Source organism: Hemitrygon akajei, chromosome 11 (assembly GCF_048418815.1).
Source record: "Hemitrygon akajei chromosome 11, sHemAka1.3, whole genome shotgun sequence".
Lineage (NCBI taxonomy): Eukaryota > Metazoa > Chordata > Chondrichthyes > Myliobatiformes > Dasyatidae > Hemitrygon > Hemitrygon akajei.
The window spans coordinates 8307191-8322915 of NC_133134.1; the positions used below are offsets into that span (position 1 = coordinate 8307191).

Here is a 15725-nt window from a genome sequence, read left to right on the forward strand (position 1 = left end):
GTCCAAGGATGTGCCTGGGGGCAATCTGCAAGTGTTGTCATAGTTCTGGCACCAATGTAGCAATGCCCTAACCAGACATCCTTGGAGTGTGGGAGGAAGAAATTTGTATGTTCTTCCCGTGCGCTCGGGGGTTTCCTCCAGGAGCTCCTGTCTCCTGCTGCAGTCCAGAGACGTACCGGTTACTGGGTTAATTGGTCACTGTAAACTATCCTGTGGTTAAGCTGGAGTTAAATGAGTGGTGCTGGGTGGTGTAGCTCGTTGGGCTGAAAGGGCCAGTTCCACACTGTCTCTCTAAATTAACAATAACCCATATGTCACTAAATTGTGGATAGAAACTGGAGCTCTCAGAGAAAACTCGTGCGGTTACAGGAATAACGTACGAACTCCTTAGGGATAGCAGCGGAAAATGAAGCTGGGTGTTGGCGTTGCAATAATATTATGCATTGCATGCTTTCTCCAGTCAAATCACTAAGTCTCATTTCTGTCTGTGTTAGAGTTTCCTGTGTGTAAATTGGCTGCTTTCTACAAAATAATTGGATCATTAAGTGATTTAAGACTTTATGCTTTATTCCTCCATCTCTCTTTCTGCACTTTCTCCCTTCCCTCTGCCTGTTCCCACTCTACACTTCTCATTTAACACACGATGTACATTTGTAAATCTGATAGCTGTGTTTAAATGAAACCACGTGGATTAATTGCTCTCTAGTACCACTCTATCATGTAAGTCAGCTCCATCATGGGCACTATCCTCCTCAGATGATTGCTTCAAAAAGGTGGCACCCATCATTAAGGACCCCCATCACCTAGGTCATGCCCTCTTCTCGTTGCTACTATCAAGGAGGAGGTACAGGAGCCTGAAGACACACACTCAATGTTTCAGGAACAACTTCTTTTCCGCCATCAAATTTCTGAATGGACAATAAACCCATAAATACTAACCTCACTATTCTTTCCCCTCTATTTTTCATTACATTTATTTTTATATATATACTTACTGTAATTTATAAATTTATTACTATGTATTGCAATGTACTGCTGCTGTAAAACAGTAAATTTCATGACGTATGCCAGTGATATGAAACCGGATTATGATTTTCCTGACGTTAGATATCGGTGATGTTCCCATTCATTTACTTCCTCTGTCCTCCCAGAAGGTAGTAGGTGCAGGTTTGATTTATTGCTATCAACATCCATCCACCAAACTTAGTTTTTAATCAGTGCTCCACAGAATGTATAATGGCTTGACATGGCAACTGCTCTGTCTGTGACCACAAGAAATTCCAGAGTTCACAACTCAGCACATCATGGAAACCAGAGTCGAGGCTTATCACTAGCAGTGATTAACAGTGATTTACTGCTTTATCAGTAAAGCAGCCAGAATAATCAAAAACCCTTCCCACTCCGGACATTCTCACCTCTCCCCTCTGCCATCAGGCAGGAGATGCAGAATACCATCAGGCTCAAAAGCAGCTCCCTCATAAAATAAGTTAGATTCTTGACCTCATAATCTACAGTGCATCACTGTGATCTTACTGTCTGCACTGCACATCCTGTGTAACTGTGACACTTTATTCTGCATTATGTTATTGCTTTTCCCATGTACGGCCTGTATAATGATCTGATCTGCATGAACAGATACGAGACAAGTTTTTCACTGTATGACAGTAATAAACCAATTCCAATTCCAATTAACATTTAGAGTAGAGCAAATACTTAAGAAAGCTTTACATGTTCACAAGCTAGTGGCTTTCTTCTCAGTCAGTGAAATGTTGTCACTGTGTCATGAAGAGTGGCAGATTCAGATTCACATTTTATATATCCAAAGTACATGAAAACATAGAGTGAAATGTGTTGCATTAACAACCAACACAACTCGCAAATATTGCCTCTCATTCCGGTACCAACATAGCACGCCCTCAGTGTTAAACATGAGACTCTGCAGATGCTGAAAATCCAGAGTAACACATACAAAATAATGGAGGAAACCAGCAGGTCGGACGGCATCCATGGAGAGGGATGAACAGTTGATGTTTCAGGCCGAGACCTTTCATCAGGACTTGTTTATTCATTTCCTTAGATGCTGCCTGACCTGCTGAGTTCCTCCAGCATCTTGTGTGTGTTACTCAGAATGTTCAACAGAATAACGCAAGCAGCAGCAACTAGGACAGAACAAAGTAAGACAATAGCAGCTACACAAACTCCTTTCCGACACTTCCACCTGCCCACCCCCTCACACACATGTAGACAAGCCTCCAGTCCCAGGACAAGCTGCCTCTGGTCCTCCAGTTCTTGGCCCTGGACCCTTAGACTTGCAGACATCAGTCCTCTCGCCTCCAGTCCCCAGCCCAGACTCACAGACTCGACTTCAAGCCACTACCTCTGGACTGGGTGACTTCGTTCAGCAATTCGCTGCAAACAATGAGATAACATTTTAATGATGCTGGCTGCAATTATCTCATTATCTTTGTCAGTGTGTGTTTTGTGGCCAGCACTGTTCATAGCTGCCTTGCCTGATATCCGATTTTTGATTTTCTCACGCAGTGCCACGTGTGGTCGCGGTCTCCCCTCAGATGAGGCTGGTTGAAGACAACCCGTCTTCGCTCTCCCTCGTGGAGATCTATAAGCAGCGCTGCGCGAAGAAGGGTATTGAGCATGACAACCCGATATCCCGTTACTATGACAGGCTGGCCACCGTACAGGCCAGAGGAACACAAGCCAGTCATCAGGTATGACGTGCATTGAAGAGACTGTTTTCTCAAAGTTAAAGTATATATACTTTATGCCACCGTGTACAGCCCTGAAATCTATCTTCTTGCAGACACTTACAGGAGAAATAAGAAATACAGTAGAACTTGTGGGCGACTTGGTAACGTAGTGGTTAGCACAATACTTTATAGTACAGGTGACCCGGGTTCAATTCTCACCACTGCCCGTAAGGGGTTTGTACGTTCTCCCTGTGACCGCATGGGTTTCCTCCGGGTGCTCCGGTTTCCTCCCACAGTCCAAAGACGTACTGGTTGGTAGGTTAATTAGTCAGTGTAAATTGTCCCACAATTAGACTAGGGTGATTGGGTGATTGTTGGGAGGCCCGGCTCAAAGGGCTGAAGAGGTCTATTCTGCACTGTATTTTGATAAATAAGTAACATCTCTGCAAAAAGAAAGACTGACTAACAGTGTGCAAAAGAAGACAGATTGTGCAAATAATATTAAAACAAATATATAAATAAATAATACTGAGAATGTGAGCTATAGAGTCCTTGAAAATGAGACTGCAGGTTGGGAAGTTAGGTCAGCATAGTGGTGAGAAGTTATCCACACTGGTTCGGGAGTCTGATGGTTGAAGGGTAATAACTGTTCCTGTTCTTAGTTGTGTGGGACCTAGTACTCCCGTACCTCCTGCCCAGTGGTATTAGCAAGAAGAGAGCATGTCCTGGATGATGGGCTCCTTAAAGGTGAACGCTGCTTTCTCATGGTGGCGCTCTTTGTCAATGTGCTCCGTGGTGGGAAGGGAGAGCTTTGCATGTGATGGACTGGGCTGATTCACCATTTTCTGTAGTGCATAGATGTGTAGGCTTCGTAGGAGAAGGAAGCATTAAACTGCTTCTTAAACATTTCCTTCCATTCTGCCTGTTCCTGTTCTGTTCTGTTGTGGCTGTGTAAAACTTCGGTTTCGGCTGCATTTGGAGAATTGTGCTCAGTTATCCTTCCCATTGCAGGAAGAATGTGCAGGCTTTGGAGAGGGTACAGAAGAGGTTCACCAGGAGTAGAGAATATTAAACTACAAGGGATGGTTGGACAAACTTTCCTTTCCTCTGCAGCATCAAAGCCTGAAGGGGCAACCTAATAGACATTAATACTGGCAAGGAGTATTGTAAGCAGTTTTATGACCCTTATCTATGAAAGGATGTGCTAGACCCACAGAAGGTCTATGAGAATGATCTTGTGAATGAAAGAGTTAATATATGAGGAGTGTTTTGTTGGCTTCGGGCCTGTACTCAGTGGAGTTTAGGAAGGTCGGGGTGGGTGGTTGCATTGAAACCTATTGAATATTGAAAGATTTAGAGAGGATGTTTTCTATAGTAGGGAAGTCTAGGACCAGAGGGCACAACCTCAGAATAGAAGGACACCCCTTTGGAACGGAGATGAGGGGCAATCTTTTTAGAGAGTTGGTGGTGAATCTGTGGAATTCATTGCCATGGACAACTGTAGAGGCCAAGTCACTGGGTATATTTAAAGTGGAGGTTGATAGGTTGGTCAGTAAGGGTATCAAAGGTTATGGGGAGAAGGCAAGAAAATGGGGTTGACAGTGATGATAAATCAACCCTGATGGAATGGTGGAGCAGATTCAAAGGGCTGAATGGCCTAATTCTGCTTTTGGTCTTGGAAAAAATATAAGAAGCAAAGATAGGGTAGATAGTCAGAGTCTCCTTGCCAGAGTAGAAATCGAATATTCATGGGCATAACTTTGAGAAAGGAGTAGGGAAAGATTTAAAGGAACATATGCAGAACAAGTTTTTTATACAGAGAGTGTTAGGTGCCTAGAATGGGCTGCCACGGGAGGTAGTGAATTATAATTGGGTTTATTATCACTGACGTGTCATAAAATTCATTATTTTGTGGCAGTGGAACAGTTCAAGGCATAAACATTACTATAAATTGTAAAATAAATAGTGCAAAAGCCGGCTAATGAGGTCGTGTTCATGGTCCATTCAGAAATCTGATGACAGAGGGGGGAAAGCTGTTAAAGAGTCATAGAGTATGACAGCACAGAGACAGGACCCTTGGCCCATCTAGTCTGTGCTGAATTGTTATTCTGCTTAGTCCCATTGACCCATACTTGGACCATAGCCATCCATACCCCTCCCATCCATGTACTTAACCAAACTTCTCTTAAATGTTGCAATCAAGTTCACCACTTCTACTGGCAGCTTGTCCTTAAATACTTCACCTTTCACCCTTAACCTATGACCTCTAACTCTAGTCTCACCCAACCTGCTTGCATTAACCTTTATCTGCCCCTCATAATTTTGTGTGTACTAAAATTAGTTTGGCTCAGAGATGGTTTTGGAAGGAGAACATGGGGAGGGAGGAGATCTTCAGGGCAGCAGAGCAGGGAGGTCTGAGTGACAGCAAAGAGCAAAGAGATGAGGAGAAGGCTGTAAAATATCATCTGCCACTTACCGCTGAAGGACCTACGACTTTGAAACCAGGGTCACTTCAGAGCACAGTGATTTATTGCAGAACATCAAGAGCGATGTAATTTATGTGCAGTGGGTTCCGGTCTCTGTCTACCAGGAGTAGAGTGTAATATTTCAATCAACCTATAATCTTATCACAATTGCCAGACTCCCACTCTGCATTTACTCCGTTCTGAAGGTCACGGACCAGCCTCTCCTTAATCATTTGCATTCCTTCGGATCTGAGAGAGTACCTGGCCATTATACTAACCCCTCCCCAAGTGTCCTGGACCCTCCCAATACAGTCCCAAACAATGTTTTAATTTGCCTACACAAAAAGCTGGAGGAGCTCATCAGGTCAGGCAGCACCTATGGAGATGAATAAACCGTCGATGTTTTGGGCTGAGACCCTTCGTCAGGACTGGGAAGGAAGGGGGAGGAAGCCAGAGCAAGAAGGTGGGAGCAGGGTGAGGGAGTTTAGATAAAAGGTGATAGGTGAAGCCAAGTGGGCAGGAAGGGGGAAAGAACTGGAAAAGAAGGAATCTGATAGGAGGGGTGAGTGGAGCATGGGAGAAAGGGAAAAAGGAGGGACACCAGGGGAGGTGATAGGCAGAAGAGGAGGGAAGGGGGAGAAGAAAATACTGGAAGGGGAAATCGATGTTCATGCCATCAGATGGGAGGCTACTTAGACGGAATATGAGGTGATGCTCCTCCGCCCTGAGAGTGGTCTCATCATGGCTAAAGAGGAGGCATGTCGGAATGGGAATAGGAATTAAAATGGTTGCCTGACCTGCTGAGTTCTTCCTGTATTTCGCTCCAGCTTTCTAGCATCTGCAGAATCTCTTGCGTTCTTACAATGCCTGGTTTATTACCTTTCTCGTTGCAGCCATCTTTGATGCTGCTCTCTTTCCTGCCGACACTCCAAGGTCTCACTCACTAATCATTCTGTTTGAGTCACCGTTTTTCAACGTGATGTGTGATAATGTAGCTCAGAACCATCCATTATTCTTATTTCCATATTCAAGGTCCATTCTGCCTTCATGTTAGGTTGCTTAGCAAACGCCTTTACATACTTAACGTTGTAACAGCTCAGTGAGGATGCTGACAGGAATCAAGGCCTGAGTTTTTATTTATTTAGAGCTACAGCGTGGAGCAGGCCCTTCCAGCCCACCGAGCCACGCTGCCCAGCTACCCACAGCTTAATCCCGAGCATAATCACAGGGCTGTTTACAATGACCAATTAACCTACTAACTGGAACATCTTTGGGCTGTGGGAGGAAACCAGAATACCCGGGGCAAACCCATCCACGCACAGGGAAGAACATATAATCTTTCTTACAGAGGACGCTAGAGTTGAACTCTGAATTCTGACACCTCAAACTGTACTAGCATTGTGCTAACCACTATGGTTAACGTGTTGTCCCGGTTTATAAGGAGTGGCTGGGTCTTAATTCCTTGGAATGAAAGGCGGCTTTATAGAAATGTTTAAATTCACGTGAGGCAGAGGTAAAATGGATGGCAACGGGGACAGCACACTGGTGTGGTGGGTAACACAATCAAATCACATCAGTGAGGATCGTGCTAGGCAGCCCACAAGTATCGCCATGTTTCCAGCGCCAACGTAGCGTGCCCAAAGCTCATAACAAGATGAGGAGGAATTTCTTTAGTCAGAGGGTGATGAATCTGTGTAATTCATTGCCACAGACAGCTGTGGGGGCCAAGTCATTGGGTATTTTTAAAGCAGAGCTTGATAGGTTCTTGGTTAGCCAGGGCAGCAGAGGTTACAGGGAGAAAGCAGGAGAATGGGGTTGAGAGGGGTAATAAATCAGCCATGGTGGAATGGCCGAACAGACTTAATGGGCCAAACGGCCTAATTCTTCTCCTATGGTTTAAGGTTTCTCCAAGTTTTTCCCTTCCAAGCAACTACCCAGTGTACGTGTTGTTTCTATACCTGCTCCATCGTTGCATGTATTTAATGGGCAGCTTGACAGGTTCTCAACCAATAAGAGTGTTAAAAGTTGCATGAAGGCAGGAGAATGGGATTGAGAGGGAAAACATTTCAGCCATGATGGAATGGTGGAACAGAGTCAAAGGGTCGAATGGCCTAACTCAAGTTCAGTACTCATGTGTAGCTCTTCGTCCACTTGCACATCTGCCTCACTGTGTGAGCTTCGGCGTCTGTCTTTAAACCTGAGCTGCGTTGAGGTGTTGCCAGTGTGTGCTTTTGGGAGAAGCTTGCATTTCATTCGTGGGGAGGTGGCAGGAGTGGCGAGGAGAGAAAAGTAATCAGATCTCCAAAGAGCAGGTCACAGTTTATGCTCAGGGAAACGCAACGTACTATCCGTGTTAACATGAACAGATCGCTGGAAAGGTTAAATTGCATGTCTGCCTGTAGACACTTCATACAGACCAAATCAGGTAGTGTATTGAAAGGATTAGCAGTCAATAAAATCTGAGTTTGCAAAGTGTACGTGCTTTCAATCACAGAACTGGCAGGAGATGTTCTTTCCTGGACAAAACATCCCTAAAGTAGGTACAGCAGTTCTTCTGTAGTTGAGAAGAGGTCCGTCGTCAGCATGGGCTGGTTGGGCCATAGGGCCTGTATTCCTGCCATGTTGATCTCTGACTCCTGGGCACTCGGTGACATTTCTGCACTCGGTCTCTAGGTCCTGCGCGATATTCTGAAGGAGGTCCAGGGTAACATGGTTCCACGGAGCATGCTGAAGGAATGGGCTCTGCACACCTTCCCCAACGCCACCGACTACTGGACCTTCCGCAAAATGTTCACCATTCAGCTGGCACTGATTGGCTTTGCTGAGTTTGTGCTCCACTTGAATCGCCTGAACCCAGAGATGCTGCAGATCGCACAGGTACGCGTCATCTCCTCTGCTTTGTGACTGAAGCCTGGGTCTGGGCTTGAGATGATGCACAAGCATGCTCCGTCAGAAGAGCTATCAGTAAGCTTGAGTGAGTGGGGAGAAAATTTACAAGGAGGATGAAAGGTGTAAAGATGATAAAAAGCACAGATGGAGTGGACAGCCAGAGACTTTTTCCAGGGCAGAAATGGCTAATACAAGAGGGTATAATTTTAAAGTGATAGGGTGGGATGTCAGAGGTAAGCTTGTTTTACAGAGTGGTAGGTGTCAGGGATGGTGGTAGAGACAAATACAGTGGGGTCATTTAAGAGACTTCTAGATAGGCACATGGACTATGTGGGAGGCAAGGGTTTGATTGATCTTGGTGGAGGTTAAAAGGTCAGCACAACATTGTGGGCTGAAGGGCCTGGACTGTTCTCTGTTTCCAGGACTTGAGAACCTGAGTTATAGGGAAAGGTTGATTAAGTTAGGACTTTATTCACTGGAGTGTGGGAGAATGAGGGGAGATCTTATTGTAGTGCAGAATAAAGTGTACAGTTACAGAGAAAGTGCAGTGCAAGCGGACGATAAGGTGCAAGGCCATAACAAAGTAGACCTTGAGGTCAAGAGTCCGTTTTTATCATACTAGGGAACTATTCAGTAGTCTTCTATCAGGCTTCTGTCTGATGGGAGGGGTGGTTGGTGTGTTTTCAATGTGTGAGTCACTGTTTGACCTTGTGTTCCAGGACACCGGGAAGCTCAACGTTGCCTATTTCAGGTTCGACATCAATGACTCCACCGGCGATCTGGATGCCAACCGTCCTGTGCCATTCCGACTCACCCCGAACATCTCTGAGTTCCTCACCACCATTGGCGTGTCCGGGCCACTCACAGCCTCCATGATCGCTGTTGCCAGGTGCTTCGCACAGCCAAACTTCAAAGTAAGGCTCACGGGCTGAGTACGGGACTGCCTGTTCTACCAGTGTATCAGTGGGATCTGTCCGTGAGGCTCACGGGCTGAGTACGGGACTGCCTGTTCTACCAGTGTATCAGTGGGATCTGTCAGTGAGGCTCACGGGCTGAGTACGGGACTGCCTGTTCTACCAGTGTATCAGTGGGGAGATCTGTCCGTGAGGCTCACGGGCTGAGTACGGGACTGCCTGTTCTACCAGTGTATCAGTGGGATCTGTCAGTGAGGCTCACGGGCTGAGTACGGGACTCCCTGTTCTACCAGTGTATCAGTGGGGAGATCTGTCCGTGAGGCTCACGGGCTGAGTACGGGACTGCCTGTTCTACCAGTGTATCAGTGGGGAGATCTGTCCGTGAGGCTCACGGGCTGAGTACGGGACTGCCTGTTCTACCAGTGTATCAGTGGGATCTGTCAGTGAGGCTCACGGGCTGAGTACGGGACTGCCTGTTCTACCAGTGTATCAGTGGGATCTGTCAGTGAGGCTCACGGGCTGAGTACGGGACTCCCTGTTCTACCAGTGTATCAGTGGGGAGATCTGTCCGTGAGGCTCACGGGCTGAGTACGGGACTGCCTGTTCTACCAGTGTATCAGTGGGATCTGTCAGTGAGGCTCACGGGCTGAGTACGGGACTCCCTGTTCTACCAGTGTATCAGTGGGATCTGTCAGTGAGGCTCACGGGCTGAGTACGGGACTGCCTGTTCTACCAGTGTATCAGTGGGATCTGTCAGTGAGGCTCACGGGCTGAGTACGGGACTCCCTGTTCTACCAGTGTATCAGTGGGATCTGTCAGTGAGGCTCACGGGCTGAGTACGGGACTCCCTGTTCTACCAGTGTATCAGTGGGATCTGTCAGTGAGGCTCACGGGCTGAGTACGGGACTCCCTGTTCTACCAGTGTATCAGTGGGATCTGTCAGTGAGGCTTACGGGCTGAGTACGGGACTGCCTGTTCTACCAGTGTATCAGTGGGATCTGTCAGTGAGGCTCACGGGCTGAGTACGGGACTGCCTGTTCTACCAGTGTATCAGTGGGGAGATCTGTCCGTGAGGCTCACGGGCTGAGTACGGGACTGCCTGTTCTACCAGTGTATCAGTGGGATCTGTCAGTGAGGCTCACGGGCTGAGTACGGGACTCCCTGTTCTACCAGTGTATCAGTGGGGAGATCTGTCCGTGAGGCTCACGGGCTGAGTACGGGACTGCCTGTTCTACCAGTGTATCAGTGGGATCTGTCAGTGAGGCTCACGGGCTGAGTACGGGACTCCCTGTTCTACCAGTGTATCAGTGGGATCTGTCAGTGAGGCTCACGGGCTGAGTACGGGACTGCCTGTTCTACCAGTGTATCAGTGGGATCTGTCAGTGAGGCTCACGGGCTGAGTTCGGGACTCCCTGTTCTACCAGTGTATCAGTGGGATCTGTCAGTGAGGCTCACGGGCTGAGTACGGGACTCCCTGTTCTACCAGTGTATCAGTGGGATCTGTCAGTGAGGCTCACGGGCTGAGTACGGGACTCCCTGTTCTACCAGTGTATCAGTGGGATCTGTCAGTGAGGCTCACGGGCTGAGTACGGGACTCCCTGTTCTACCAGTGTATCAGTGGGGAGATCTGTCAGTGAGGCTCACGGGCTGAGTACGGGACTGCCTGTTCTACCAGTGTATCAGTGGGGAGATCTGTCAGTGAGGCTCACGGGCTGAGTACGGGACTCCCTGTTCTACCAGTGTATCAGTGGGATCTGTCAGTGAGGCTTACGGGCTGAGTACGGGACTGCCTGTTCTACCAGTGTATCAGTGGGGAGATCTGTCAGTGAGGCTCACGGGCTGAGTACGGGACTCCCTGTTCTACCAGTGTATCAGTGGGATCTGTCAGTGAGGCTCAGGGGCTGAGTACAGGACTGCCTGTTCTACCAGTGTATCAGTGGGGAGATCTGTCCGTGAGGCTCACGGGCTGAGTACGGGACTGCCTGTTCTACCAGTGTATCAGTGGGATCTGTCAGTGAGGCTCACGGGCTGAGTACGGGACTCCCTGTTCTACCAGTGTATCAGTGGGGAGATCTGTCAGTGAGGCTCACGGGCTGAGTACGGGACTCCCTGTTCTACCAGTGTATCAGTGGGATCTGTCAGTGAGGCTCAAGGGCTGAGTACAGGACTGCCTGTTCTACCAGTGTATCAGTGGGGAGATCTGTCCGTGAGGCTCACGGGCTGAGTACGGGACTGCCTGTTCTACCAGTGTATCAGTGGGATCTGTCAGTGAGGCTCACGGGCTGAGTACGGGACTGCCTGTTCTACCAGTGTATCAGTGGGATCTGTCAGTGAGGCTCATGGGCTGAGTACGGGACTCCCTGTTCTACCAGTGTATCAGTGGGATCTGTCAGTGAGGCTCACGGGCTGAGTACGGGACTCCCTGTTCTACCAGTGTATCAGTGGGATCTGTCAGTGAGGCTCACGGGCTGAGTACGGGACTCCCTGTTCTACCAGTGTATCAGTGGGATCTGACAGTGAGGCTCACGGGCTGAGTACGGGACTGCCTGTTCTACCAGTGTATCAGTGGGATCTGTCAGTGAGGCTCATGGGCTGAGTACGGGACTCCCTGTTCTACCAGTGTATCAGTGGGATCTGTCAGTGAGGCTCACGGGCTGAGTACGGGACTCCCTGTTCTACCAGTGTATCAGTGGGATCTGTCAGTGAGGCTCACGGGCTGAGTACGGGACTCCCTGTTCTACCAGTGTATCAGTGGGATCTGTCAGTGAGGCTCACGGGCTGAGTACGGGACTCCCTGTTCTACCAGTGTATCAGTGGGATCTGTCAGTGAGGCTCACGGGCTGAGTACGGGACTGCCTGTTCTACCAGTGTATCAGTGGGATCTGTCAGTGAGGCTTACGGGCTGAGTACGGGACTGCCTGTTCTACCAGTGTATCAGTGGGGAGATCTGTCAGTGAGGCTCACGGGCTGAGTATGGGACTGCCTGTTCTACCAGTGTATCAGTGGGGAGATCTGTCAGTGAGGCTCACGGGCTGAGTACGGGACTGCCTGTTCTACCAGTGTATCAGTGGGGAGATCTGTCAGTGAGGCTTACGGGCTGAGTACAGGACTGCCTGTTCTACCAGTGTATCAGTGGGGAGATCTGTCAGTGAGGCTCACGGGCTGAGTACGGGACTGCCTGTTCTACCAGTGTATCAGTGGGATCTGTCAGTGAGGCTCAGGGGCTGAGTACGGGACTGCCTGTTCTACCAGTGTATCAGTGGGGAGATCTGTCCGGTAGGCTCACGGGCTGAGTACGGGACTGCCTGTTCTACCAGTGTATCAGTGGGGAGATCTGTCAGTGAGGCTCACGGGCTGAGTATTCAACCCCCTGTTCTACCAGTCTCGGTGGGGAAGGGTGTTGCGTGAGGTGAAGAAGTGGAGGACTCCCACTGTTAGTTAATAAGAATTAACCACAGCTAATGTTGAAGGTGGGAATAGATAGAGCAGTCCCTTCTAACCCTTTCCACCCACCCTTCACTCCTTTCCAATCAACACCCTCCCTTTCCCCTTCCCCACACTCACTCTCTTTTACTCTATACCTCTCTATCTATCTCTCCCATCTACTGCTCGCTCCTATCTCTCTCTTTCTTCCTCTACCGCTCCACCTCTACCTCTCTCTGACCCCCTGTCTCTGCCCCCCTCTCTCTGCTGCCCCTCTCTGGCCCTCCCTCTACCCCCTCTCTCTCTCTACCCCCCATTCACTAGCCCCTCTCTCTACCCCCTTTCTACAATCCCCTCTACTTGCCCCCTCTCTCTCCTTACCTCCACCCCTCTTTCTTTCCCTCTACATCTCTCCTCCTATCTCCCTCTCTTTGTCTCTCTATCTCACAGCCTGGATGTGGCCAGCAGTTGAGACTTGGCAGCAGGTACCCAGGCAAGGTTCACACAAGCCCTGCAGAGAACATACGTGTACTGTCTCTCTGGACTAAGTGGCCTCGGTGTTTAACCACTCGGGGTCTAGTTATCCTGGGCTCCATGACTTAACAATCCTTGTTCAGTCTTTCACAGAGAAGTGATGAGCTTTGTTCCGTTTTGATCAGAATGAGAGGAGACTGTAAGATCTCCAGGACTGTCAGATGCCTAACATTTCTGATTAGCAACCTATCACATTTAATTTTCTCTGCACTGAAAAATTCTGCTTTGATGGTTGGGTTAACAGACTGTCATAAACAATTCAAACATGATGCTTCCCACAGCCGCTGCAGTGTGCGATGTTCCTGCAATGGGCCAGGAGCAGCTTCTAACTCTCCTTTGCTCAGCCACACTGACTCTCCTTTTATTCCCAGTCTCCTGTTTCACTCATGCCCTCTCCCGCCACCTCCTGCCTGTCCCTTTCTCTTGCCCCATCTCATCCCCCTCCACCACTCTCTCTCCCTGCTGCCTGCTTCAGCCCACCCCGCCCTTTCCATCTCTGTTCACCCTCCCTCTCCCCTGCAAGACTCCCCACCCCATCACCCACTCTTGCACCCATCTCTCTCCACTTGCCTGACCCAATTACCACTCCCCCACCCTGTGACCCCTCCATTACTCCATTATCGTCCCCGCTTGTTCGTCCCTCCCCTGCCCCATCCACCTCCCTCACCTGGTTCCCTTCCCTCAACTGCCTGCCATCCCGTCCTCTCCCTGTCCTTCCCAGTCCCTCATGCCCCTCCTGCAGTGAAGGCTGCGTCCACAACCTCCTGCATCTCCTGACAGTCACCCTCCGTCCCAGATCTGAACTGTCCCGGACCGCTTCAAGCTGTCACTGCTTGCTGTGTGTTTTCCCCTTATTGCCGTAACCTCGCCATTGCTGGGGAGCTGCTGCGCCGATGACGGTTCTGACCCTTCTCCCTCCTCCGTAGGTGGATGGCGTCCTGAAGGCCGTGCTGCGGGACGAAATCATCGCCTGGCACAAGAAGACGCAGGAGGACACATCCTCGCCGCTGTCGGCCGCCGGCCAGCCGGAGAACATGGACAGCCAGCAACTGGTCTCTCTGGTACAGAAGGCGGTGACGGCCATCATGACCCGGCTGCACAGCCTGGCTCAGTTCGAGGGCGGCGAGAGCAAGGTCAACACACTCGTGGCGGCTGCCAACACCCTGGACAACCTCTGCCGCATGGACCCCGCCTGGCACCCCTGGCTCTGATGTCCTCGTCCGTTTGCCCCAGGAGGATATTTCATTCCCTGCATCATTACTTGGTTATGGGCACTGGGGATTACTGTTATCCCACTGACCCCCCCGTGTAATCGCTGCATGGCGATTGTTTTTTAAACGGGACATTAAGACAGGTGGAGAAAGGGGTGTCCAAAACAGCAGCTCCCTTCGTCTGTCACTCTATCAGGGAGCAGAGCGTTCTCCAATGGGAGAGAGAGGAGAGTTCAGTTAAATATGTTCAGAAAAGGTCAGAAAACTGGGAGGGGTTGGTGGGGGGGAGGGGGAGGGGCACCATAAAAGCGCAGCAATGAAGTCAACTTAATAGTAACTCTTTGTGTTCAAGCCTTAGAGTGGAATTTGTGAGAGAGAGAGGCAAGGTGCGGTATATATCACAAGAAAAGCAAGCCTTTCGAGTTAAGCTCATTCCCCCCCTCTCCTGCCGCCAAGTACCCACAGGATTTTTACATCATTTTCAAGTTTCACTTGCCACAGTGTATTTGTACAGACAGATGCCTTTCCAGTGAAGATGGGACTGGGTGTTGAGCGAATACTGCACTTTGTAAAAATTCAGGACACATCACGGTTCAAGGCACAAGTTACTTCTGGTATTCCACACAGGACCAGAGAGGAATCGGTTCAAATCAGTTGAAATCCATTTGTCCACTGATCTACTTGAAAACAGGACAAATTGGCTGAATGTATGAGATAGCTGCTTTAATTTTAATTTTCTCTGTGCACCACTCAGAAAAGGGAGCTGCCACTGGAATTGGACATGTTATTCCTTCTGGGTCCTGTGCAGGAGAGCCGATCGGATTCTCGGCATGGATGCCAGAAGATTTACAAGGCTCTCTTTCGCACTGTCGGAGATGCCCCCAGCAAAGAGTTTGTGGGCTTTTGTGGGGTATCGGAGATCTTTTCATAAGGAATGTGCTTTTACTGATAGAAGTCAGTTTTTGGCTCTGTACATCTTGTGTACCGTCTGTAGCTTAGTCCAACCGTTGTTTTGTAATTTATGACATTTTTATTTTTACTTTTTTTTAAATGTTAAGACCAGTGTTTTGAAATTCTCCCACAATGTGAAAGGGAACTGCATTTCTGTACAGAATCTTTTGGATAAAATAAACCCTTTTGTAATGAAAGATACTTGTATTTCACATTCGTAGTTCAATTTGCAAACATGCCACAACATGTGATTTTTGCTTATTTACATATACTGTGGATACCAGTCAGTTGGGACATAACAGGACCAGTATATTTTGGCCCAATCACGGAAATATTTAAGAAGGTACTAGAAAGAGAAACTTCTGCATAACTGAGGAACAATGACATATTTAACTGAAATACAGAACAAATTAAAACACTATCAATACTAAAGTATCTGCAATGCTCAACAGAACAACAACAAAGAAATAATGACAACTGTAATGTAAGTTTAAACAAGAAAAATAACAATTTAGGCAGCTAATAACATAACTACTATTGGTTATGTTGTTCCAAACCTATCCATTGAAGCTAGCAATTAGGGAGGCATATGGGACTCCTTGCTCTAACTGCGAGGAGTTTAGAGCACAGTTG

The 15725-nt window shown here is 48.5% G+C and overlaps 1 protein-coding gene across 1 annotated transcript in view; it reads left to right on the forward strand.

Moving 5' to 3' along the window:
• Positions 1–15289, forward strand: part of trrap (transformation/transcription domain-associated protein) — a 305269-nt gene extending 289980 nt beyond the window's left edge. The window contains exons 69-72 of the mRNA XM_073060184.1: positions 2542–2726; positions 7844–8047; positions 8779–8973; positions 13857–15289. Of these exons, the coding sequence (XP_072916285.1) occupies positions 2542–2726; positions 7844–8047; positions 8779–8973; positions 13857–14141 (869 nt within the window). The 3' untranslated portion in view covers positions 14142–15289. The remainder of the gene's footprint in view (positions 1–2541; positions 2727–7843; positions 8048–8778; positions 8974–13856) is intronic.
• The last annotated feature ends 436 nt before the right edge of the window (positions 15290–15725 follow it).